We start from the raw sequence: 24,986 nt of genomic DNA, 5'->3' as shown, positions 1-24,986 counted from the left end.
GAAATCGTACATGATTGTAATTTTTACCCGAATTAAAACTTTGCACCCGCGTTACACTTTTCTGCACTCGTGTTACAGGGAAACTTCACCCTTTATTAACCATTCAGAATGCAGTATTTTTTCATGTTTATATTATTATGAGAAACACAAAGCAGGTTAAGAGAAAAAACTCAGATTTCATCCTGTAAAATAGTGAAAAACAAAAACAAAAAAACTAAACAAAAACAAAAACAAAAACAAAAACAAAACACATAAACATATGTCATATAAGTCTTTCATTACTTGGTACCTACATAGTTATATATTGCCCCCATAGTTATATATTGCCCTCTCCCCATCGGGGCTTTTCAGGACCAATGTAAACAAACAATGATAAATAAACATTCAAATAAACATAACTAGGTTAAGAATCCCAACTGGCGGGAGGCAGACCAGTTGGCTATTCACAAGCGCAGCCGAGAAGTTGAACTCGGGGCTACCGAGAACAACATCAGCTAGTGGTCAGAACGGGATTTGAACCCGGGACCTACGGATTTCAAAATCCGGCGCTCTAACCACTCGGCCACGCTGCCTCCCTCTCAGAACGGGATTTAAGTATACATATTATTAATCAGTATATTGCATAGTAATAACAGCTGTGGAGCGTTTTCACATGACGTCATGGCGGCCATGTTGGTGCTCTCCCAACAATGAAATGCATGGGATCTATAAGCTTTTGCTTGAGAAAACCAATATGGCCGCTTACGAAAACGCTCTTTTAAAGATTGCTTGCGGTGGTCGCTATTTAGCTAGCTTTCTTGATATTCTACTATCCGGACGGGGTACTAACATTAATTTAGACTATGTGCCACAAAGAGTCTTGAACCCTGACCCTGTTGAGGGATAACCCATGGCTTGACCATCTAGAGGAAAATTTTCCTTATATTACAAGCTCAGTTCAAATAGTTTTGCCCACCCATGAAAACAAGTTGCCCTACTGCTGAAAACGCTAAGGAAACCCCTGGCGTCCGGTCCTCTTTGATATTCGACTCCTGCGTCGGGTAAAATAAAAAAATATATATTTGCAAAAATTCCCTTTTCACCCGATCTCGTTAACTTCTTTAGCTAATGCAATGTAAAGGCCCCCATTTAAGGATCGCAACAGAATCACAATAACAAAAGGGGAAAAATTATACGCTATTTAAGGACCGATAGCCTCAAAGACCCTACCTTATTCCACAAAAGATGCCGGAATACCTTGCATATAGGAGTGCCCTCCTTCTCACAATGGCAAACAACAACAACGCTTACATTTAGGATCACCCCTTCCCTCTTCCCAGCCGCACATACCTGTAAAGGCTACACATGGTAGTACTCAGAGGAGTTTACTACTAGCTGGCACCGCAAGACATGAACGCAACCTTATAAAAGCCTATAAGTATGGTTTAATTTAACTATTGAAAAAGTTTTTTCCTTCAGATTTGGGTATATTCATCTGGATTATGTATTGTATAATTTCATTATGTACATACAAAAGAAAAGTGTAAGTTTACAACGTCCACGACCAGCCTGACTGACTAATCTGGCCAACACCTAAAGCTGTCCCTTCTTGGCGGCGCATTGGTCGCAAACCCTGACAGGGTGATCCCATCCTCTGGAAGGCACAGGTCTCCTACTTTCTGAACAGTTACTACACACGCCCATACCACAGGCACGGCAATGGTGTTTGGTATCACTTTCCTTGAAAGCAGCATTGCAACAGCTACAGGTTACAATGTCGGAGTCTGGTACCCAGTACCCAGGTCTGGCCGCGTCGGTGATCAATTCCTTGGGGTATTCCATGGCGCTTTTTAAAATGCCGACAGCCGATTGGACGACTTCTGTTACTTTTCGAGCAGCGACGGGCCCAAACGGCTGATCAGAATACAGGCTATAATCTTCTTCAATATGAACAATTTCTTGTGGCGTTTCCTCGTCTAATGCATCCGACAAAGCACTGATCAATGAAACACAAACGAGAACATTTGTGATGACAGATACGTGCAAAGAATCGTTCCTGAAACTGGCAAAATACCTTAGCAAACTTTATGTCAGTGATGATTTACGATTTCTTTTGCCAGGTTTTGAGAGCATTTTTGTTTCTGAGAGCACAATGTGATCAAGATCACAGTTCGTACAAAACCGACACAGGCGCGACAGCGAGCTGATTTCAAGTAATTTCCAGTTCGACCAGGATAGAGGACCGACATGAAACCCAGCTAGGACTGATGTGGCTCACTCTCTAAATATTGTAATTTAAGTATTGTACATGTTATTGACATCAGAGACTTCATCCAAAATGCGGCAGTTTTCGAAAATTAATAAATTTTTTAGTAACTTCAGTCTCAGCCTTTTTTAAAACCGAGTATAGAAAGTCCGGGTTTCTATTTCACAAGACCAAACCAGCAAGTTCTACTGAATCTATTTTTTTTTTTTTTTTCGAGAGAGAGAGAGTTGAAATTCGATCGTTCGATTTCCCGTCACTTAAAAAGTAAACCGTACCTCAAATCGCAGGCCAGCTGCGGCTGAGTCTCTACTGTTGACGATTTTCCAAAACAACTGTCACACACTCGTACAGGCGCCTGACCCCAGCCTCGTTCTGGTACAGGTTTCTTATTGGTTGAACATGCATCGCAGACTCCGCCTCCGCAGGCGCGACAATGGTGCTTAGTCTCCCCATCGGCGAAAAGACGACGACATGACTGGCACGCCTGAAAATGAATGTAAAAGATGGATGATTGCAGTGAAAAATTGTGGTAAACGTAGTGTTGCTAGTTCCAGGCGTAATAACTTTGAGATGCATTGGACAGTTTTTCTGTGTAATTCTTCACTTACTTGGTAAGATATATCAGCAAACGATGTATGGGCTCATTAGGGCTTTTGCCATCCAAACTTTTTGTATTATTCAAAAGCCAATATATCCTTCAATATTTCACACAACGAGGAAAAAATTCATCAGTTACCATGTTTCACAAGCTCCTTACATGTAAATGTTAAGAGTCAATTCGTGTCCAGCATGATGCCTTCAGTGCGCCAAATCGTATGCTAATGAGGCAAAATGTAAACAAAGACCCATTCATGTGTTCTTCGATGATTATTTGATCACTGATGATCAGTCTGATTTCTTGAAACCTGGAGGCAAGTGTTTTTTTGTTGTTGATTTTTAAACACAAGCCGCTTCAAAAACTTTGTAATTGAAGCGTTTTTAATTTCTAAACTCACCGTTATTTCGGAGTTTGGGACCCAGTAATCCGGGGCCACTTGGTCCGTGATCCAATTGGTCAGCGCTCTACTGGAAGGACTGCTCAAACTGCTGACCGCTTCAGTGACGTAACTGACATTATCCAAGAGTCGCCGCGCCGCGTTACCACCGTCTAGCGGAGCTAAGTTGTCCTGAAATCACGATACAATAAGACAGCTTAATTTTACCATTCATCCAGACCAGATGTCTCTTCATGTGAAGTGTTAATTGGACATCCACGATTTCTTCCTCAAAGCAGATAATTTTTTCTCTGGTGTACAATACTGCTCAATCAATAGAATTACCCACAGATTCACAAACACTCTGAAACCCCTCCCTCCCTCCAACCCCTGGAAAAGGCCTTCAAAAGTGTTTCCTTGTTTTTGAATGGCTGTTAAGTTGTCATATCCGCCCGGCGCCTAAGCTGCGTAGCAGGCGAAATACAAACGAGCTATGGGTTTTCCGTTTCGCTTCTCCAAGCCTTCCTCCACCTCCCCCAAGTTAGCAGGAAACCTAAGCAAACCACGACGGCAACGGCAACGAAAACGTAACGTAAAAGGTTTAATGAGTAGAACAATAGCCATGCACGTGCGTTATAAATCTTTGTACATTTCTTTGCCATCCTCTGCAAAACAGCAACGTGAAATAATCATCTTCTGCATATTTTGGAGAATGTAGGCCACGACGACTAATTTTTCGAGTTTCGTTTTGGAATTGATCGCTGGCATTACATATTTAGTTTAAACAAGTTTTTACACCGATTGGCGTGATGAACAACTTCAGATAGTTACGAAATTCGAGAGTAAAATATAACTTCATTTTTTACTAGGCGTTGTCCCTGGCGTCGCTATTGTCATTGCTTAAGCTCCCTAGCAACGGCAACGACGACAACACAGGTTTCTTGGTGCCCGCCGTATAAGGAGGACATGTCAAGTTTCCCGTAACAACCGAATCTCACCCCAGGCCACGCGTGACGAAGCTCGGTCCTGACGACAGTGTTGACTGGGTCATCATTTCCAAACCAATACTGACGGCTGCGGTAAATCACACCGCATTCGACGCATTCCAGAACATACCTGGGAAACAACAGACAGGATTTGCAGCTTTAGTGAAAAATTCAACTTTAAGTGGTTGAACAATTTTTCCAAACCATGCTTCAGCAAGGAATTTCTCTCTGGCGCGACAAGGACTCAACGCACGATAATGCTATAAAAGTACGTTCTATTAAGCCTCTGTGCGTTAATTTCGAGATCAATTTTTGTGGTTACTGGTTTAAGCTAGCCACCACTATGCCATCGGTTATGTTAATCCGTTACTTTTCGGAAGCTTTTGGAGGAATCCCACGAAGCGAGGCCAAAAGAACCTCGAGATTTGCTTGGATTCTTTTAATCAATTTTCACCTTAAAAACGCGATTTTTAATGAAAATAACCGTTTTATTAAACAATACTTTGCAATAAAACCTTAAACGGTGTTAATGAAATCTCGCCCGTGTCACGCGTTTTTTCCTCGCTTCTGTCTAGAAAGAGGACGATATAGAAAATTCAGAGAAACGTCAGTCTTAATTCTTTTTCATGTCACTCTCGTAACGTCTTTTTTGTACCCTACGTTTTTTGGAAGTCATAAAATCAAAGTGCCCGACTCACTTGGTGAGAAGGAACGCATTTTTCATTAACACCGTTTTCATAAACCCAGTCAAATAGTATATATATAAATTATTGTAGACGCGACGGTATACATGAAGTTCTCAGGTCTGATATCACGGCCACTATACTTTTACTAAAATACCTACCCAGACCAGGCATATTTGGCAAAGCCCAGCCAAGAAGAATCCCCAGAGGAACACATTTTGGGGACTACTACGGTCTGCTTTCCTCTCTCGTAACAGGCCTTATTAATGAACAAGAAACAATAAATATCATTTTGAGACAGCAATGGTAACATTCGAGATTGGCTGAGACAGAGAAGACCCATGTTTGAGAATCCGAAACTGAGATTTAAACCAATTTAGACTTACAGAAAGGAAGAAACACAGAATAAACGGGACCGCGTGACTCGTCACCGAAGATTTCGAGATTACGAGATCATATGCCCACGTTTTTCTAGTTACCATTGCTCGCATTAGCTGTGCAATCAAAACAATGTCAGTGATTTGGAAATAAGAAAAGAAGAAAAGAAGAAAAACAAAGAAGAAAAAAATTGAAATTAAACTGCACCTTCCAACGGACTGTACGTGAGTCTGGAATTTATCGAGTACGATAGAGAGCTTAAATGGGTTTTAGCTGGTCAAAATTTTAACTGTCAACTAATACCTGCGATCTGCACAATTCATTGATAACTCAGAAATGGGCTGAAATTAAGACAGCGTCCACACCACGCCGGAGGAATTTTGAGAACGCAGCTTTATTTCTACGCCTAGCGTTCACACTAATCCGTCACGAGAACGGCGCTTTTCGAAAACGCTCTTCAAACCGGAGGAATTTGAAAACGCCGGCTTTTCGTTTTCGTGTGGACGCAAAACATTTTGAAAACGAAGCTTTTCGAAAACGATAGCATCGCGATAATCATGTGACTTCCCTGATCGAGTTTTCATGATACACAAATCCAAAATGACTGTTGATTGTTGCGTTTTTAAATTCGTCTGGCGTAGTGTGGTCGGAAAACATTTCAGTGATGCGGAGTGAAACTTCCTTTTTCAAATTCCTCTGGCGTAATGTGGAAGGTCTTAACCAGTAGCTAAGAAATTGCAGAAAATTTACCCCATATCTGAGATCTCAGTAGTCTCATCGGTAGAACTTTCCACGGTTTGTTTCCTTTATTGCGCTAAGAAAAACTAACTAAGGGAGAGCTTTCTGTTCAGCTTACCCTGCAAGTGAACATCCTGTTGTCATACTGTGCTTGATAGTGACATCTGCCGTCACTTTGATGCTCGGCTGACTCATCATTTTCATGATTCATGCTTTTTTGACAGCGTGCACTGTAACCATGGAAACAAACGATGCAAGTTTTAAAGAGCTTGTTATGTACATTGTAGCCTAACATTGTGCGCGTCATTTCAGACAAAACAGAAAAAGTTATATTCAGATTGCGAAACTCTTTAATTTACTATGCAGGAAGATGAACTGGCCTAATGTTCTAATGTTCTAATAATGGTCATCATTTTGTGTAGGACAGAGAACAGGCTTTTGCATTGTGTAATTTACTACAACTACGCAATGAAAAAGTTTTTTTCTAATGTTTCTTAATGGCCATATCATCTTAAAGGCTCCACAAAGCTACTTCCAATGGACACAGAATTTCTGTTAATGGTTATGCTGACCATTCTATTGGGTTGATGATTACTTTTAATAGGTAGGCTTCAGAACAGCTCTAATGGCTCTAATGGATGGCTTCTCAACAGTCAGATGACTAAAAGATGCTCAACACCATGACCAGTTAAATGAACAATATGTTTACCAGCGAAAGGCCATGCAAAGTTTTAGGCTCATCGCACAGTAGGAAAGGAATGTATGGCAATTATGAAAGAAGGAACCTGCAGTGGAGCCATTAATGATACTGTCTTCCTGTCCCTTCATGCTACAGCCGAAGTCACCTACCAAGTGTTCTAGACAAGTGCAAGATGATTCCAAGCCGCAGCGATTAGGAGCTTAAGCAGGAGGACCTGATGCTACATACAAGAGTATGGCATGGAGGTGGAAGGAGGGATGAATGGGAAATTAATCCTTAGCTAATGGTACTAATTTATACTACAGTGATACTCAAGCCAGTTACATATACTTTAAGACTACTCACTTGCATGAGAGACAGGTTGCCTGGCAGGTGAAGTATGCATCAGGGAAGGTGTTAGGTATCATTCTCTCAATGCCACCACTAAACTTCTCATTCAGAAGCTAATTAAAACAAGTGAACATCAAAATCAGGAACTGTACAACAAAACTCAAATCAAAAGCCTTGGTCCCACTACCAAAGGTCCAATGTCACCATGTGATCATAAACTGGTTTCTTCATGGACAAAAGTACACTGAGTAATATTGATAATTTAGAACACCAAAAAACTGCAATGGTTAAAAAACGGTTATGTACATGTAGAACAATGCAGCTGTGTGTAATTTGTATTGACAATAGCAGTTAATACAGAAAATTAATATAAAGCTTTACCATCAAGGCTTTATAGATGACGGCAGGTGAGCGTGATGAACGAACAGAGCTGTTAGCTAAACATTCTTTCACAGTTTGTTTCAGTTCTGTGAAGACAGTTGGCGGCGACTCAGTCCTTGTGCCCAAGTATTTGATGGAGCTGAATGCATGAGGAACTCGGCCTACATCTGCAAACCTCTCCTTGATAATCTCGTCAGGACTTTTCACATTTGTTGTTTCTAATGAAGTAAAAAAGTTAAATATTTACAGTGATAAAAAAGAAAAGCACCTTCCAAATGGGGGTTGTTTAGGGCACCTGTAGCAGGTGAGATGGCATTACTCTACTCAGTAACAGTGGAACCCATTGATCTGACCACTAACAAGTTGTTAGAACCTGGTTGCATTATAATTAATGGCATACTTAAGAGGTTTACAAGAAAATTACTGTCTGAGCTTTATTCCATGCAACGACAGTCTCATTATATTGTAATTCAGGGCTGTCAATAAGTTTTGAGTCACCTGTAGCCTCATTCTCCACACCTGTAGCAAACTTGTTACTTAACAATGTGGTTGAATTCTATCAGCAACAGGCAATTTCACCAGTAACCTCACAGGAAAATCAAGCGCACTCGGCCGTAACAGGTGTTACAAGTTATGGCCCTTATTGACAGCCCTGTGATTGGTATGGATTCTACAGTTCTTGTAATTAGCAGTAAACCCTAAAGTTATGTGACCTGGAAACTTATTGGTCTAACCATTCCAACACTGACCCATCCCTGGTGGTCTTCAAACAACATGTGACATGGCACAGGGTTGAGAACCAAGGGGTGATGGAAGGAGGGAATTGAAGAGGAGCTGTCTTCCGCTTTCTCCCAACCCATCTCATCCTTTGCTCCCACCTCCCCCTGTGTCGCATGTTTTATAAAGTTGTATGAAGACGACTGGGGACTAGCTAGTTTCCAACATGTAGTTAGCGTGCATGATGCACATGCAAATTATATGAATATAATAAAAATAACTACACTTCACTTAAAACTGCAGATCTGAAATGAAGCAAAAGGTTAAATTAAATGTACACATGTCTCTCTACAAACTTTTATTTGTAAACCTCTTCCAACCTGAAGGGTTAGTCTCATTTTGCGATATTCCAAGCAAGTGGGTATGCTGCGTCTCATGAAAAATAATCACCGCTGGCCCCAAACTACACAGAGGCACATCCATGTGACATCTTTCAGTGGCGTCTTTTAGCTCCTTGGTGAAATGCTTTAGATACGCATCTGAGGCATCCCCAAGGAAAGTGAACATGTCTGTATGAAGCCTCTCAGCTCTTGTTCTGTACAGGATAATGTCAGATATTGCCAGGACTTTTAACAACAGCCTTGTCCGCTGATTCTGGTTCCCAGACATGCCTAACAACCCCTCTGTATCCAAGACAATGGCACGATTGACATCATCGTATGCAGCCCACACGCCCACTGTACAGGAAAGCTGAGATGATGAAGTCGGAAATATCTCTTGGCCATCAAAAAATGTGTGGTTTAGGGTGTGCGACTTTCCATCACCCGTATTACCAAATATGGATACAACTTTCATGCCTGTTTCACCATTACATGAGAGCTTTGTTATAAAGTCATCGACTGTATGCACCTGTCAGAGAAGGAAGAGGTATATTCATTTGATTTTATTAAATACTAATAATAAAATTTGCTACAAATCTGACACAACAGGGGATGGCCTTAAAAAAGGTCAAAAAAGTGTGTGGGTTTAATAAACCTGGTTATTCTAGATAGTAGCCAATTACTGCAAAGTTTACAAGGGTGGGAGGCACGGTGTCATGGGCAGTGTGCTCATCTTGAGATCAAGTGGTCTGGGTTCAATTCCTGGCTGAGGACATTGTGTTGTGTTTTTGGGCAAGACACTTTACTGTCACAGTACCTCTCTCCACCCATAACATCTCACCCAGGGGGGAGTAAAATTAATACTCCCAATCACTTCACGTTACAGAAACCAGAGATAAGCCCCGACCTGATGGGCTACTTGGCTCGTATGAGACAAGGCTGTAGAACAGACCTTCATGTTTCTTCATGATTACCAGTCACACAGCGAATTTGAAGTTAAGTCACTACACTTATAAGTTTAACATTTTTGATTGAGCTTGACTCTCTGGTTTGATTTTTTTTAACCTGACTAAAACATAAAGACACAATCTCTGAATAATTTGTCAGAACTGCCAGGCTAAAAAAAGTGCCAGATATTTGCTCTCTTAGGCCTGGCTTCGCAGCAAAAGTGCCCTGTCTGTGGTAGTGCTCTACGCAACTTACTATGTACAACAAACAGCACAACACTCGCATCTAACGCTAGAAATATCCTACACACTGTTGTATAACGTCACGAGTAATTACATTCAGGTTCAAAGTGCAATTCAACTGGTCCAGTAAAACAAGAAAGAACATCTCTCGCATGTGTTGTTCGATTGTGTAATGTTGCTACGGCGAGTTCAGTGATCAATATCGCTTTTTCAAAAACCAACGCTACAGTGATGTACCTGGAGATTTTCCTTTTCGTCTAGTAGCAAGAAGCTTCTTTGCTCTTGATCTGTAGTGGTGTTTTCTGCCGCTGAAGATGGTGAAGCCTTCTCCGAAGTTGGCAATTTACTTCCCTGTGTTACAGTAGAAATCAAAACGTTAATCAAGACTTAATACACGGCAACATCTCAGAATCAGATAAATAATCTTCAGCACTAGTTCCTGGTGTTATATAAACCAGCTGTTACGCTAAAAATAATAATTCAAGCTATAAATATTAGTCCTCGATTGCGATATCAGCATTCTGTCCACTGTATACCTTGATTTTGCTCTTTCGAGCAGACGATTTCTTTGTTGGATGGTTTAGTGGTATAGCTTCATCTACGTCATTGGAATCGGGTAATGTAGCGGCCATTTTGGGAGTTACTTTCATGGACGCATTCGTCTTGCAAACAAACTGGAAGAAAATTTCTTCTTTGTAAAGTGCTGACTCGAAATAAAAGACCTGGGTACGACAACAGACTTGGTAGCCACGCCGCCTTGGTCTTTCCCATAACGCCCTTTGGCGTTCTTAGCTTTGTAACCTGGTCGTCTTGTCTATGTTCTCGAGCACAAGATGGGAAAACCGAAGGAAAATAGTGATTCCAAACGTAAAAGAAAACGAGTTGCAGTCGAATCAAGTAGCGATGATGACGAGAGTGAACAAGACTTAGAGGAGGTGAACGCAGTCGTTTATAATGTCCAGGTTTATTGATGATAGTAGAAGTGGTAATTGACTTTGAAAGTTGTTGTTTACGCGCAGGAACTGAAGTCACTCGCCAAGCGCTCTAGACAAGCGCAAGATAATTCCAAGCCGCAGCGATCAGGAGATTCAGACAGCGACTTGGACTCTTCAGAGGGAAGTGATGATGAGGTAAAGCTTGAAAGGATTCAACGAATCCTTTCTTTGTGTTTCTAATTTAACACCCTACAATTATTCGCGCGTGACGCCAATCGACTTGTAAAAAGCACTACAAAGAACGCTTGAGCTGCTTCCCAAACATACTACTGTTCGTAGACAGGGGCTATGTAATGGCATTGAATTATATTTAGCAGTACAGCTATCGTCATGCTCTTCTTTGGCAAAGTTTGCAGGAGTAAACCTTGTTCTTTGTAAAAGTAAATTATGTGAGTACTCGATCACACCTCTTCCCTTCATGTCAGAATGCTAAATTTGTTTTGCATGGGCCAAGGGGCTTGGGCAAGAGGGAAGGTAACACCACTTATTAATTTTGGAAAAATGTTAATGGTTGCAAATGTACAGCTATATGCTGGTGCACAACTAAAGTATTTTCGCACCAGATCATAGGAGCTCTTCTACTTCATGGCCACTCTAAACTCCAGAGAGGGGGTTATGAGGGTATTAAGTGTAGACACTTTTTCTGAGAGTGATTTTTCCCATTTTACTTAGGGGTGGACAATTTGACTTCTGCTAGGGAGGGTGGTGGATGGGTATTTGAGTAAAGAATATTCTACAGGCATGCTTGTACAAAAAAAAAAAAAAAATCATGCAGACGACCATTGCCAAATCAAAAATCCATGCATGTTCAGTGAGCCAAAAAACACATGTAACATGGAGAAAAAATATCATGGACTCATCCTGAGAAAAAAATTTCCTAGTGTGTGAAATCGTAAAAAAAATTGTGCTTGTACCAAATCATCCCCTCGAATGTCAAAGGATCCATCCCTTAAAGGAAAATGGCTATTGTGTTAAAATACATGCATGCTTTCTTATCCACTGAAAAAATGTAATTATTGTCTTTAAAATTTGCTGCCTTCATGTACAGTAAATGCAAGAGTTATACGTGTGGGACATGTCAAACAGAATTTTCAGAGTCAAAGGATCACACTGTCTGGGATTGTAAAGAATACAATGTGGTTTTAATAAAGTTGTACTGTCCTGAGAGGTCTAAGTTTACAGTATGAAATAAAAGTTTCTAAATGTCCTATAAATCACTTTGTGTTCTTTTTGTAGTGGACTATGGATTCTGAAAATAGCAAAGGCAAAGCTGCTAAAGCTAAGGAAAAGAAAAAAGGTCCTAAGAAGGCTTCATCATCTGGTTCGTCATCAGAAGAAAGTGGTGAAACGTCATCTGGTGGTAAGTGCTTCTGTTTACGCACATGTATGTAGAAATTTTATCACTGATACAAGTTACTTTTAGTACTAGCAAAATAATAATCATTAGTTGCCAACCATGTAGGATCTTTGAGGATTTCTAAAGGTCTTGTAAAAGATGTACAAAGACTTGACAGAGATGTTGAAAGACAAGGATCTTTGTAGGATCATTGAGGATTTGAGGCAAATCTTTGATGCTGACAACAATCTTACAAAGATCTTAGCAAAACTTTGCTGGTATTGCTGCAAGAAACTCAAGATCCTTGAAAGTCCTTGAAATCATTCACAATCCTTGAAAATCCTTTTTATACTGTATATGTTTGGGGATCTTGAATATTCTAAGGATCTTTTTGGTTGCTATAAATCATATTGTATGAAGGCAATCAACAAACCTTGGAAGACAAAAACAGACAAAATAAAAAAAAAACCCATGACCCACAAACTTGGCCTTTTGAAATGGTTGAAGTAAGCATCTACTTCCTGAAAGGTCTGTTGCGATGATTGACAGCAGCAAAACACAAAACCATTGATTGAGAGTTTCCTTAACTATTACTGACAGCTACTGTGCAGTAAGCCCTGCCATTCCTCAACACAAAAATGTTCTTCTCCTACATGTATGTTTGCTATTCTTTCTTGTGTCAAACAGAGTCCTCGTCATCATCATCATCCTCGGAAGATGAAGAAGATGAACAGTATCACGATGGCTGGGATGATAACTTGATGGGAGATGAAGCAGACAGGGAAAGACTTGAAAAAATGACAGAAAAAGAGAGAGAACAAGAAATATTCAACCGTGTTGAGAAAAGAGAAGCTCTGAAAACTAGATTTGAAATTGAAAGGAAACTACGGCTTGCTAAGAGAAAAGAAAAGAAAAAGAAGCGTGAAAAAGAAAAAGCAAATCTTGAGAAAGAGGGTATAGCTTTGAGGAAAAAGGAACGAAAAAGGCATATTGAGGAGAAGAAGGCCAAGGCACTGGACGATTTAAAAGCCAAAAGATCAGAAAAGAAGGAGAGAAAAGTTGCAGAATCATTGGCAGAACAGAAAGAGCCACAGTTGAAAGCCAGCGACGTATTTACAGATGATGAGGATGAGGATGAACAAGAGGAAAGTAAATCAAGTTCAGGGGAAGGATCATTCCGAGAATCTGAAGAAGAGTATGTAAATAATATTAACAACCAGGGGCTCCACCAGTAGTATTTACTGTATTGGCAGACAAACTAATTGGATTGGTCTGGCCTCTTCAATGGGGCCACTGTCCCTACAGCATACAGTTTGTACATGTACTTTTTTAAGGTTGGAAATGAAAGGAGATTTGTCATTTAGACAAATTATACTGTTAGAGTTCCACACAAGAGCACTTCTTCTGTATTGAAATACATGTACTGTTTGCAATCTTTGGAATTTTTCAAATGTGTTTACGAAAGGATGACTTGCTGGAGTCTAGATTGAGGACTGTGTGTTCCAGGGGATAAAGGACCATGTAACATTGTCTTTCAGGTACTTCCTGGCCCCATTTGGCCTGAACACAGTACAGAAAGCATTGCAAACTTGCAGCAATATATTGTTAGGAATACTTTCAGAAGTACAAAATTTAATATTCATCAGTACATGATATAATTGTAGTGTTCAAGATTTAACATGAATGTTCGTGCCAGTTGTTGTTCTAATCATTTATTTATTTTTTTTGTGTTCCAGACAAGGTGACGAGGAGCCTCAAAGAGTAGCATCAGTGGATGATCTGGAAAGAATAAGAGTATCACGGCACAAGCTTGAAAGGTAACAGTGAATTTATGTTATATTATTATATGGCTAGCTCCGTGAGCGGGCAAGGTGAACCAAATCTTTCACTGTGATTGGCTACCCAAGCGGACAAGATGGAGCTATCTTGCCTGCTCAGGACTACACTGTACATGTACCCACCATGTCCCACGAGAAAGCCAAATAATAAATCCTTTATTGACCAAGCTTGTTTGGTCAAGATGGCTGGATATTGGTCTTGTTCGTTTTTTGCGTGTTTATGGACCTAGACGGAGATGAGGTCCATGAACTCGCAAAAAAAGTCTAACTTGGCCAATATTCAGCCATCTTGACCCCACGCTTGGTCAATAAGTCATATGTATTGCACTGAAAATACTGTCAGTAACGGTTGTGCTACAGTATGGTGTGTAATATAATGTACATGTAAAGTACATTGTTTAATCCAAACAATATTTATTGGATGTTACTCATACAGTGTACATGTAGTTTGGTAATTAAAGTTAATTTAAAAAAGCACATTGGCTGGTGAACAGGAGTGAGAGGAACGTATCAGCTAAATGTAGTTGTGTATCATACAATCAGGGCTGTGCTCTAGAAGTTCCCTGGTGCCACAGGCAACTAACTTTTGCCCTTGGGCAACTGGAGAAAAAAAAAATTTTTTTTCATATTTAAACTTAAGGGCTGGACACCCTGGATTTCATGGTTAGCAACCTTTGGGCTCCTCATAATAATTATTTTTTCTTAGACCACAGCCCTGTCAATGCACGTAGTAATTTATTTTAATTTTGAAATTATAACCAGGTTTTGTTACTTGTCATTTTCAGATGGGTACACATGCCATTCTTTGGCAAGATAGTAGCTGGATGTTATGTCCGTGTTGGTATTGGAAGTCATGATGCGCGGCCTGTTTATAGGGTGAGGGTTATAGATTTTAGGTTCTTAGGTACTTCTGCTAAGTAATCTTTGACATTTTGAACCAGTTGTCCTTCTACTGTACACCCTTTTCCCTCCAAAGTGGTCTTGGAATACAATACATGTACATGTATGCCAGCATGTAATTTTGGTTTTTGATTAAGTTTACAAAGCAACAACATCATGGAGGAGTATGGTTAAAACAGATTTTTCTTATAAACTAGAACATTATGTTAAGTTCTCCCAAAATTTTTACCAAGATAAAGTGTCCCTGTTATAGGACCAAGACACTTTAATATCACATAATTTGTATGTAATTTATTCATTCTATTTTCTAGGTTGCTGAGATAAGAGATGTGGTGGAAACAGCCAAAGTGTACTCTTTAGGAACAACAAAAACCAATAAGGGATTAAAGCTGAAGTAAGTCGCTACACTGTACATTTTAAGTAATTTGACAGGACTTCTTGGTAACAAAATCATGATAATAATAAATAGTCCTTGCCTTTTTTGGTAAGAAAATGTTAAATTTTGCTCTGAGGTGAATCTAGCACCAATACCCTACACTATCTGATTTATTTCTTTTCACTTCAATATTTCAATTAAGGTCAATTAAGCAAGTAAGAGATTCTCCCTGGCTTTGCGTGAAAAATATTTTAAAATTAAAGTCAAATAAAAGCAACAACATAAACTACATGTGCTATGTTTTTGGTAATAACAGCTTGTGTATGCCTTAAAGCATCCCCTGTTTCCACATGTTCATGTTGTTTCAGTTTTTCAGCAATAGCAATGAGCAAATTAAGATGCCCTGTTGGGTCAGAACTTTCATTCATTATGAAATACACCATGTATATAATCCAAAACTGAATTTTCAATCAAAACACTTTCAAGAATTTCCAACCCAAGGCAAATTCATAGTATAGCAACATACAGTATATATTACTTAACTCACTTATTTACTGTAGATCAGTTGTTTCACTTAAATCTGTTCTATTTTCTCTCTGTTTCTTTTAATAGACATGGCAATCAGGAAAGAGTGTTTCGACTGGAGTTTGTATCCAATCAGAGATTTACAGAAACAGAATTTATTAGATGGAAAGAAGAGGTATGGATGTGGATTCTTTTAGCCCCATGATCTCATATATAAATTCTTGTTATTTAGCAGTTTCTGTGCTTTTCTTTGCTAATAAATTGGAGAAGTTTTTCATTAAGAGGCAATGATAAATAATTATAAATAATAATAACAATAATAATGAATGATAGGTATCATTTTTATAACGCTAATTCTGTGTAATCTGTTTAGTGCTTTAAAGTCATCACTTAAAAAATAGATTTACAAAAATGGACTTCACAAAACATTTACAGCAAACAAAACTACCCTCTTACATGTACATCAGAATTATGAATTAATAGCCCTTTGGGATGAGTGTGTTTTAAGTGCCATTTTAAATAAAGATACAGCAAATTGTGATTGATCCTGGGCAGACCTCTTCGGGCAGGGCATTCCATAGGCTCAGGGTAGTTGCTGCAACTGAGAAAACTCTTAGGTCATTTTTTAATTTTTGATACCTGTGTGCTTGGTTCAGTGTGGTAATTGAGATAGGAAGTCAGTGGTTAATCACTATTTGACTGGTGTGCTTTTGTTCTTTGGGGGCAGTGTGAATCTCATGGCATTCCTCTACCTACACTTGATGAAGTGGACAATAAGGCCACACAATTTAATGAAGCGCGGCATTACATGTACAACGAGGATGATGTCGACAAGGTGTGTGATCGGTGAAAGCCAGGTTTTGTGTAAATATCAACAAGAGATTACATTCTTTCCTGACCATTCCAGACACTTTCCACTTTACTGTGAAAATGCAACATACTGCAGATATCATATGTTTTGTTTTAAAGGTCAATAATTTTTATTTTTTTTACCGTGATACAGATTGTAGCAGAGAAGCAGAAGTTTAGAAAAACACCATTTAATTACGCTCAGAAGAAGAATCATTTAATGCGATCAAAGGTTAGTACAGACAGGTACCACATGTGCCCATTTGTAGAAAGGTGACAGTGTAATAGGTAGTTTCTAGACTCTGAATCAACGGGTTTGTGTCTTACATGTAGGTGGAGTAAGCGTGGGGCTTAAGGTTAACTTTTTGAGACGCTGGTCCATGTCTTGTTAGTAGCATGTACATGTAAGGTTTTACTATCCAGGACAATTTTTAGCTAACCAAATTTCCTGCTAGTTAGGTTTTGGTTCAGGATTTTTTCCCGTGCCTAGATAGATCTCATAAGGTTTGAAATTGAGAATTTGAGATATTGACTTTTTGTTGTTCTGACTATGTTCAGCTTTTGCATTTGTTATCACAAATAACAACTATGCCAAATTTATTTTTGATAAAAGAAAATTGCCAAGGAGGCTAGGTAGAAATAAAAACATAAAACCCATAGGTCAATTCTTTGCTAATCTGCGACTTCTTGGCTAATGTCAGTCTCAAGCTCTGCATCGTGTTGTGTTACTGGGAAGAACACTCTACTCTTGTAGTGTCTCTCATCAACCAGAAGTTAAAATTGGTGCTAATAAGATAATTAATTGTTAAGGCAGCCTAAAATAAGTTTGAAAGTGACTTGTAATCACCATGTATCTCATCCAGGCGTAGCTTAGAAATACTGCTATTGCCATGGACACCGTGGTATGCTCCAGTTGTGTAGACAATTTAATTTGGACACTCATAAACTTGTTACATTGTACATCTTTCGCCCAGTTCTATATATATAATTTATTTGTTTATAGGAAGTAGCAGAACAAACCGGAAATTTGGAAGAAGCAGAAAAAATTCGCGGTGAGCTGGAGGATTTGGAAGAGAAAGCTCAGCATCTGGACAAAGTGCGATCAAAGAACCTAAGTGCTATCAGGTGCGTGGAAAATAGGAGCTTAGCACCACACTGCTTAATTTACTAATTCTCCTTACAGGATGCTATATTTCATTTCTGTTAGCTTTAGTTAATAGTGCCCCAAGCCATGACCCGCTACTGTAGTTGCTGACTTTCTTAATTCTCACTATTGTTTGCTAGATAATGCATGGATATACATATGAGAAGAAAATAAATGTCAATATTGGGGCTCTTCCCATTCGACCAGAAATTCCGGGAATTACGGGAGGAAAATCAAATAGACCGGAAATTGCTGGTCAGAAATTTTGTAAAATATACTTCGTGAAGTTGTCCCCTTTACCTGAAATTCTAGATAAAGGTTCTAGTCGCCACTAGAAATTCCCGGTTTAGAAATGGAAACAGGAATATTTGATCGAATGGAAAGCGCCCTTGGTCATCCTGGAGAATACTGTTGACTTATTATGTTTCAAACGTTTTACAGTTACATCAATGAGCGGAACAGAAAGAGGAATATTGTTGAGGCAGAGAAAGCCGCGGCAGTAAGTTTCACTCTTGTAGACAGGGAAGTGACTGCTGTTTTTATTAACAAGTGATTTAATTTAGAATATTATGATTCTTATAATCCAGTCTTCATACACGCGTTAGTAATTGTTCCGAAACTTGCCCATTACAGTAACTTTCGTCAGCAAAGTCGGGGACCCTCCTCCTTTCGAAAACAGGTCCACGATGTTTAGGAGAATATTGATTGGTTCTCTGAGCGGTCCTCATCTTGCAAGATGGACCACTCTCGGATAAGTTTTAGCGAGTTGCGTGTTCAAAACATTCTACAGAAGAAAACAGTTTGTTGTTAAAAAGAAATCGTTTTCCTTCATGTGCAGAGGACAATTTCAGTTGAACTATCACAAAAGCGATCTCTAAAACTAAAATAGATTCTTAACTTTGACGCGCGCATTTACCGAGAATGGACTGCGTACACGCATTAATTTATCGGTAGAGTTTTGAAAGAGCCATTGCAATAAATTCTTTATTGAACTAACTTGTTCGATACTGACCACACGTTAGTTCAATAGCATAGATTAATTTTATTCAATGTCTAGAAAACGAAAAGTGGCAATTGTTGGGCACAAGTAAAGTGTTGTCTTGCAAAGTGCCTGTAAGGTTTATTTTCAATGGTTCTTTACTTTTTACACAGGAAGAAATGATGAACGAGGAGCAAAAAGCTGATCCATTTACAAGACGAAAAACGCTTCCTCAGCTTGTGTCTATGGTAAGTTTGATGCTCTGACATTGTGCAGAAAGTAAATTTCAAGTAGCATCTAAAACACGAAAGACCGTGTTTGACCACATTACCAAACACCGAGAAGAGAGTTGAAGATACGACACGTTGCGGAGTATTTTTGACAAACTTCGAGGTGTTTGGAAATGTGATCAAACTCTGTCTTGAGTGTTTGATATATCTTCTCAATCGAAACTAAAACTAAGGAGAAAACAGAGAAATAAAATCGTAAAAATCTATGCTAATTAAGATGAGATACCTAAACACCGTCATGGTCACAATTTCCTTTGATTAAATAGAAGTTCTCTTTGAGTTACATTTGAAAAAATAAATTGTTGAGGTTTCGACCACGCCAATTGAGAGGTCAAATTTCATAAATTCCTTACATATTTTGGGATTGAAAATAATTTTTTTTTAAAAGTCCATACATTAAAGTATAAGATGAGAAAATATATGAGCCAAATTGAGTGATTATTTCCACGGTTGTGATGAACGTATGCATGTTATAAAAATCGAAAAATAGCATCTAGTACCAACTTAAACTTGATAAATTATTAATGAGTTTGAGAATAAGAAAACTGCAACTCGTGATAGTAAGAACCTGCATCACCGTGGAATACATCGTGAGCTAAAATTTGTCTCGTGCGGTTTTTTCACTGAGGGCATGTACGGGTCTACTTTGAACCATGAATGCATGAGGAGATTTTTCCACAAAGTGTAAAGTGCTTTCAACAATTTTAGTTCCTTATCTCTGCCGGTGTTTACAGTGTATCGTCTTTTTCTGTAGCATGAAGCGACTAGAGTATTTCTGCTCCAACGAGAATGGTATACAGACTGATGAAGACTAGAAATAAGCAGTCGAAACATTGTGATCTACATCACAAACGAAAAACGACAGTACTTTATAATTATGAGATGCTTGTTTGTCGCAGTAGTATTTTATGGCTCATGATAACTGACCTAACCTGTCTGCATTTGCTTTCAGAGCAGGAATGTGTAGTTTGATTCGATGTTCACCGTTTTCGCTCCTTCCTTTTTTGTAATTTTTAGGTGAAGAACGCCCCAAGTCCTGTAACGAGAACTCTCACGGAAAACGAAGAAAATATTGAGGTAGCACCGTCATCTTCAAGTTCACAACTCACCATCACTGACGGAGTGAGTCTGGATTCGTGTTTGTTGTACATGAAGTGTCTAAGATTTGTGTATCACTTCTGCTGCGTATAAAACAACGTCCGAAAAAACACCAAACATTTTGGTGTGGGAGGCCGGGACGATAAAGGTAAAAGTTCGTATAGCCAATGAACAGTTTGCAAGGTCATGAAAGGCCCGTTTCCATTCCAAAACGGGCAAGCTTAATTTTAAGAGCAATTTTATTGTGTTAGTGTGTAACTTGGTGCAACTTGTTTATTGCAAACAATAGTGAGAATTGCTGTAGAATAAATAAAGGCCTTTTTGGAATGTCTATTACATCAACTGTATTTTCCTTCTTCTAGGCTTCCTCCTCAAGTCAACCAACGGAAACAGCTGTAAGTTGTTCACATTTTTGAGCAAATGATCTCACTAACCTCACCTCATCTTACCTTATTCCACCAGTACCCGTCCCTGCCCCTCATTAACCCACCCGTACCCTGCTCAACCATATCCTATCCTATCCCATCCCATCCTATCCTATCCTACCGTATCCTACCGTACCGTACCGTACCGTACCCTACCCCACCGTACCCTACCGTACCCTACCCTACCCTACCCTACCGTACCCTACCCTACCCTACCCTACCGTACCCTACCTCACCCCACCCCACCCTATCCTACCCTACCCTACCCTATCCTACCCTACCCTACCCTACCCTACCCTACCCTACCCTACCCTACCCTACCCTACCCTACCCTACCCTACCCTACCCTACCCTACCCTACCCCTCCCTACCCTACCCCGCTTTATCCTATCCTGCCCTCGCCCTTTCTCTCCATGTCTGTCTCGCCTCACCTCGCTCAAGGAATGTTTCCAATTTCTAAGCTTCTGATTTTTCTCGGTAGGTCTCTGATATAGATAGACTGTTGCAACTACCAGAGGCCGCAGCTGGAGCCCAGGTCCTTGAAAGAAAACCTTCGCAGTCAGAAGATCTATTTTCCGCTCACAACTTTGACATCACTATCAACCTCGACATCCCCGCACCTGGGACAGGTAAATAAAGTCCTTTTAAGGTACCTTTGAGGCCTTCTTTATAAATTTATTTAACATGGATGTGGCGCTAAAGAAAACTTCTCTTTGTTTCATTGTGTGATTAATTCGAGCCCTCTGTTAACAGAATCACGTCCAGCTGTAGCAACTCCAAGACCTGCAAATAACGAGAGGGACGGGGCACCAAGACGATCACTAAACCTTGAAGACTACAAGAAACGAAGGGGACTGATTTGAATTACGTGAAAGTTGGACTGGACTTGGGTCGAAAACACTGCGTCGACTCGAGTTAGATCACGTAAAAGGAGACAAAACTTTGTGTATATTCATGTTTCGTAGAACAAAGCAAACATTCTCTGTGTTTTTCTTGCTCCTTAGCTTTTATGCATGTTTTGAACTGAGAGGCGAAGTTACAATTTTAAGAGTTTGTCCGGAAGTGCGTTCTGTTTGATCAAGGGAGTAGGCCGCCCACTACAGTAACAGAACACCCAAATGTTTTGTTGTTAGCTGGGCAACGGTAAGGAATTCTCGTAGCCTAACAGTTACTAGCCTTCGTAGCTTGGTGGTGTAAGCAATTTGAACGCGCTAACAAAGCGGCCAAGCACTTCAAATAAGCTACGCAGGCTAAACAGTTACAGTATTTTCTTATCACTGTCGGAAAACCAAGAAAGCTTTTGATCAATTACAGCGAACGCAGATAACGCAATTGACCAATCAGGACTCAAGGAAAGCAGCCCGTGCAAAGCGCGGGAAAACGCGCGTGAAGGAAGTCACGTTGACATTGGTTCTGTTCCAGATTGGTCCAGTACGTTACACGATAATTCTTTTTAACTATTTACAGAACAAGTACGTGATTACGTCAAAAGAAAACCAGTAATTGGAAACCGCACTTGAAAGCGATATGACCCTGAATGTGATCCTGTGGATTTACTTAAGATTTAGTCGAAGTACTGCTTTTAATCTTGCCCAAGGGTGCACCTTTTTACCTTTTTAGACATTTATAGTCATATTTGCCTAAAATCTGAGCCTGATGCAGCCCCTGCAAGCCGCGAAATATTGGTGTGTTGTCTGACAGACTGGAGTAGATTTAAACAAGCTACTGACGACTTTTGATCAGAGTTCCAAATTTGACCGCGAAAGTTCACTGAAACTGTACGAAAAAAAATATGTCGAAAAGCGTTCTTTCATTATTGCTATTCATGAGTAACTTATGTAATTAAGTTGCCTGAGGGCCACTTTGTAATAGGAAAAGAATGTTTCTTGATTCCTTGTCGTGGCCCGGCATCTACGAGATTTACGCGCACAAAATCACCAGGGCTACCACGTGTTTTCCCGCCAAAATATTTTGGTTCACCATATTGAGTAGCCTTTGACTGTTCCAAACTTACGAACCCGTAGATTTAAGTTAAACTCGCACTAGAATCCAAAGCTCTTCATTGATCCAAAAAACTGAACCTTCTTTTACTCATCTTAATACCTAGATAATCCAAGAGCACTTTGTTTTCGCGAGTAACGACTAAAACAAACCCGTCATTCGCTCCCGATTTGCCATTGAACCCCAAACCCACTGGGTTAGCCTCGAGAGTGATCAAAATCTTATTTCATACCATATCACTACATCGTCAATGAGACAGGTGCTGAGAATAACGAAAATCGTCAACTTAGCGAAATTGGTTTGATGTATTTCCAAATTCTCTGAACTAGCATTTAAGAATGTACCGCAAAACATGAGATTTAGTATGTTGATGTTTGTGAACTTTCTGCCAAATTTATTATTGTGTTGGCTGATAAGCCTTGCCTTTCAGGGACAACTCTTGTAAATAACATCCAATTACCTGTAATTACGATTCTGTGGTCTTCAAGTGTTTTTTGAGAGCTTTGTGTGTGTTTGTTACTTTTAGTCATGTTCTCAGTGGTATTAAAGGGACTTTTCTTTTCCCATGTTGAACGACATCATTTCGCGTACTTGTTAAAACGATCTTTTGCCATTGTCAACTTCGTTTACTGAAATAATTGAAAAAAGGCAACTTTGTCATAGCAGAGACACTGCGCCGGGTGTTTAAAAGGAAGCTTGGACAGTGTTTAGAAGTTATCGCGAGATCAGGTTCAAAACAAAACATATTCTTAACACAATCAACCGGTCATCTACGTTATTTTAACTGGAATAATACAAATTGTTAACTTCAATTCCGCCATGAGCTAGGTTTAACAAAATGTTGGTTTAATTTTCATCCAGCGGTCATGCCGACAAAAATGTAACGCTTCTTACGGTTTTGGTGATCTAGCTGTTTGTAATTGGAGTGTAACTCTGATAAAGCGAAAAAATACAAGACTTTCGTGAGAAAACGTTAGCATTCGGCCGCTGGGAATGCTGAACATGTTGGAGGGAAATATGGTTGCCAAGCAACACGATGTGCACTTGTAATTAATGTGAAATCGTTGGGACTGCTGTGCTGTTTTCTGAATATGACCTTTTTCCAGATTTGTGAAAAGCAACCAACAATATCCTGGAACGGTTTTCGGATTACACAGCATTTAGTCCAGAAGTTGTTTAGATTACTTGTCTTAGGCATAAACGCGGCCTGACGCGAGATATTGGCGGGAATCGAGCCTTGACTGGTCTTAGTTCGTAGCTAACACGGTAGATGTGTTCTTCGAAATTCTCTTTCATACATACCCTTTCATGCGTTACTACATTGTATTGCTTTCCAATGAAACTCATTTTATGTAACGTTATTGTAAATTTTTTGTAATAAATTCTGCAACAGACAGTGTATTATCTGTTTTGAATGTCTACCCACAGTCAACGGTCGAGGGGTTGCTTTAAGGTCATTCCCCAGTATTGCATTGCGAATCCCTACTGAGTATAATTTCACGCGTGATTAGCGCGCGCGCATTAAAAAATGGCGGCTTTTTCTTTACAGCTGGACCTCGCCATAGAGGTAAATCGTCATTTTCTCGCAAACGAGTATGGTGACCTATCATTTTTTTTCTGTTGTTTTGAATTGAGTAATAAATTTCTCTGTGTAAAATAAATATGGACCAATTCTCATTGTAGAACAAAAAGCAATCGTCGGAAACGTGAATTAAGCAAGCAATCGTAACTACAATCATGGTGCTATTATAAGGATTTATATGGGTAAAAACAAGGTGCTTTTGCTCCTAAACGAACATGGGGACCCCTCATTTTTATTTCAAAATTTAAGTTCCTATAATATAAACAATCGATAGGCAAAGTTTCACAAAAATCTCAGTGCAGGTTCTATTTCAGCGGAATGACCTTAAAATGTGAATAATTTCCATTCATATGTTGAAGTTCAATAGTACCCTTCGTACAATTTGTTTCTGTCCATTGTTTCATGTTCACAATGATATATTACCATAAACCACGACAAAAGGAAAATGCCAAATTGTGTAAGGGAAAATGGAACCCCAACATATACATCGAAGGGCGGTTTTAACTCCAGTTTTCAAATTTCAAAAGTTGAATTGAATATTTAGTTTCTGAGGCAAGCGTCCTTGGGAAATATTTGTAACAAGAACAAGGCATTCTAGCTTTGTTAGCTTCAAGGAAATTGTATTTTCCTCTGGTGACCTGTTTCTGTTCTCAAGTGTGATTTCGTTCACATCCAATCTGTGGCCTTAACGAGGTCACCATGCGCATAGTAAAGTTAAACCTAAAACCTGATTTGCAGTTGAATGTGCTGGTAGATGAATATGACATTTCTAATGACGAGTACGTACATATACGAACAAGCAGAAGGCTCTGAACAGACTGCTAAACAAACTAGAGTGAAACTCATAATCAAATTTGAATTTCCAGAATCTTCGACTGTGGCACGCTCCAATTTTTGCGCGGTCATATTTCATTACCCATACATAGACCCCACTCAGCGCGGGGTG

The 24,986-nt window shown here is 39.5% G+C and overlaps 2 protein-coding genes across 3 annotated transcripts; one reads left to right on the top strand and one right to left on the bottom strand.

Moving 5' to 3' along the window:
* Positions 1-72: 72 nt before the first annotated feature.
* Positions 73-10,490, bottom strand: LOC110052614 (zinc finger FYVE domain-containing protein 1-like). The gene is made up of 11 exons (XM_020758759.2): positions 10,239-10,490; positions 9,940-10,053; positions 8,513-9,041; positions 7,416-7,633; positions 7,050-7,147; positions 6,123-6,234; positions 5,050-5,147; positions 4,218-4,335; positions 3,241-3,411; positions 2,521-2,729; positions 73-1,975 (listed from the first exon to the last, which is right to left on the bottom strand). Exons 1-11 carry the CDS (start codon positions 10,350-10,352, stop codon positions 1,573-1,575), a joined length of 2,184 nt encoding a protein of 727 aa, XP_020614418.2. The 5' UTR covers positions 10,353-10,490; the 3' UTR covers positions 73-1,572.
* On the top strand, positions 10,482-23,854 carry LOC110052615 (RNA polymerase-associated protein RTF1 homolog). Of its 2 annotated transcripts, XM_020758760.2 has the most exons (17): positions 10,482-10,637; positions 10,722-10,832; positions 11,934-12,057; positions 12,721-13,228; positions 13,770-13,850; positions 14,657-14,747; positions 15,083-15,165; positions 15,760-15,847; positions 16,400-16,507; positions 16,676-16,753; positions 17,525-17,646; positions 18,107-18,164; positions 18,818-18,892; positions 19,952-20,056; positions 20,395-20,427; positions 20,939-21,086; positions 21,211-23,854. In XM_020758760.2, exons 1-17 carry the CDS (start codon positions 10,536-10,538, stop codon positions 21,318-21,320), a joined length of 2,025 nt encoding a protein of 674 aa, XP_020614419.2. In that variant the 5' UTR covers positions 10,482-10,535; the 3' UTR covers positions 21,321-23,854. The 2 variants fall into 2 exon arrangements, with proteins under 2 accessions (XP_020614419.2, XP_089147012.1); XM_089290886.1 differs by lacking the exon at positions 20,395-20,427.
* The last annotated feature ends 1,132 nt before the right edge of the window (positions 23,855-24,986 follow it).

Source organism: Orbicella faveolata, unplaced genomic scaffold (assembly GCF_042242905.1).
Source record: "Orbicella faveolata isolate gen_17 unplaced genomic scaffold, um_ofav_v1 contig_24, whole genome shotgun sequence".
NCBI lineage: Eukaryota > Metazoa > Cnidaria > Anthozoa > Scleractinia > Merulinidae > Orbicella > Orbicella faveolata.
The sequence above is the reverse complement of the archived record's forward strand: the minus strand, read 5'-3'. Positions and strand labels throughout refer to the sequence as shown.

What these genes read in the sequence shown, in the direction of transcription:
- LOC110052614 (XM_020758759.2), bottom strand. Translation starts at nt 10,352, where the DNA reads ATGAAAGTAACTCCCAAAATGGCCGCTACATTACCCGATTCCAATGAC. An exon ending in AAATGAGACTAACCCTTCAG is followed by an intron (nt 7,634 to 8,512) that starts GTTGGAAGAGGT and finishes TTACTTCATTAG; the next exon opens with AAACAACAAATGTGAAAAGT. An exon ending in TTCGTCACGCGTGGCCTGGG is followed by an intron (nt 3,412 to 4,217) that starts GTGAGATTCGGT and finishes TCGTGATTTCAG; the next exon opens with GACAACTTAGCTCCGCTAGA.
- LOC110052615 (XM_020758760.2), top strand. Translation starts at nt 10,536, where the DNA reads ATGGGAAAACCGAAGGAAAATAGTGATTCCAAACGTAAAAGAAAACGA. An exon ending in TTATTAGATGGAAAGAAGAG is followed by an intron (nt 15,848 to 16,399) that starts GTATGGATGTGG and finishes CTTTGGGGGCAG; the next exon opens with TGTGAATCTCATGGCATTCC. An exon ending in ATCATTTAATGCGATCAAAG is followed by an intron (nt 16,754 to 17,524) that starts GTTAGTACAGAC and finishes ATTTGTTTATAG; the next exon opens with GAAGTAGCAGAACAAACCGG.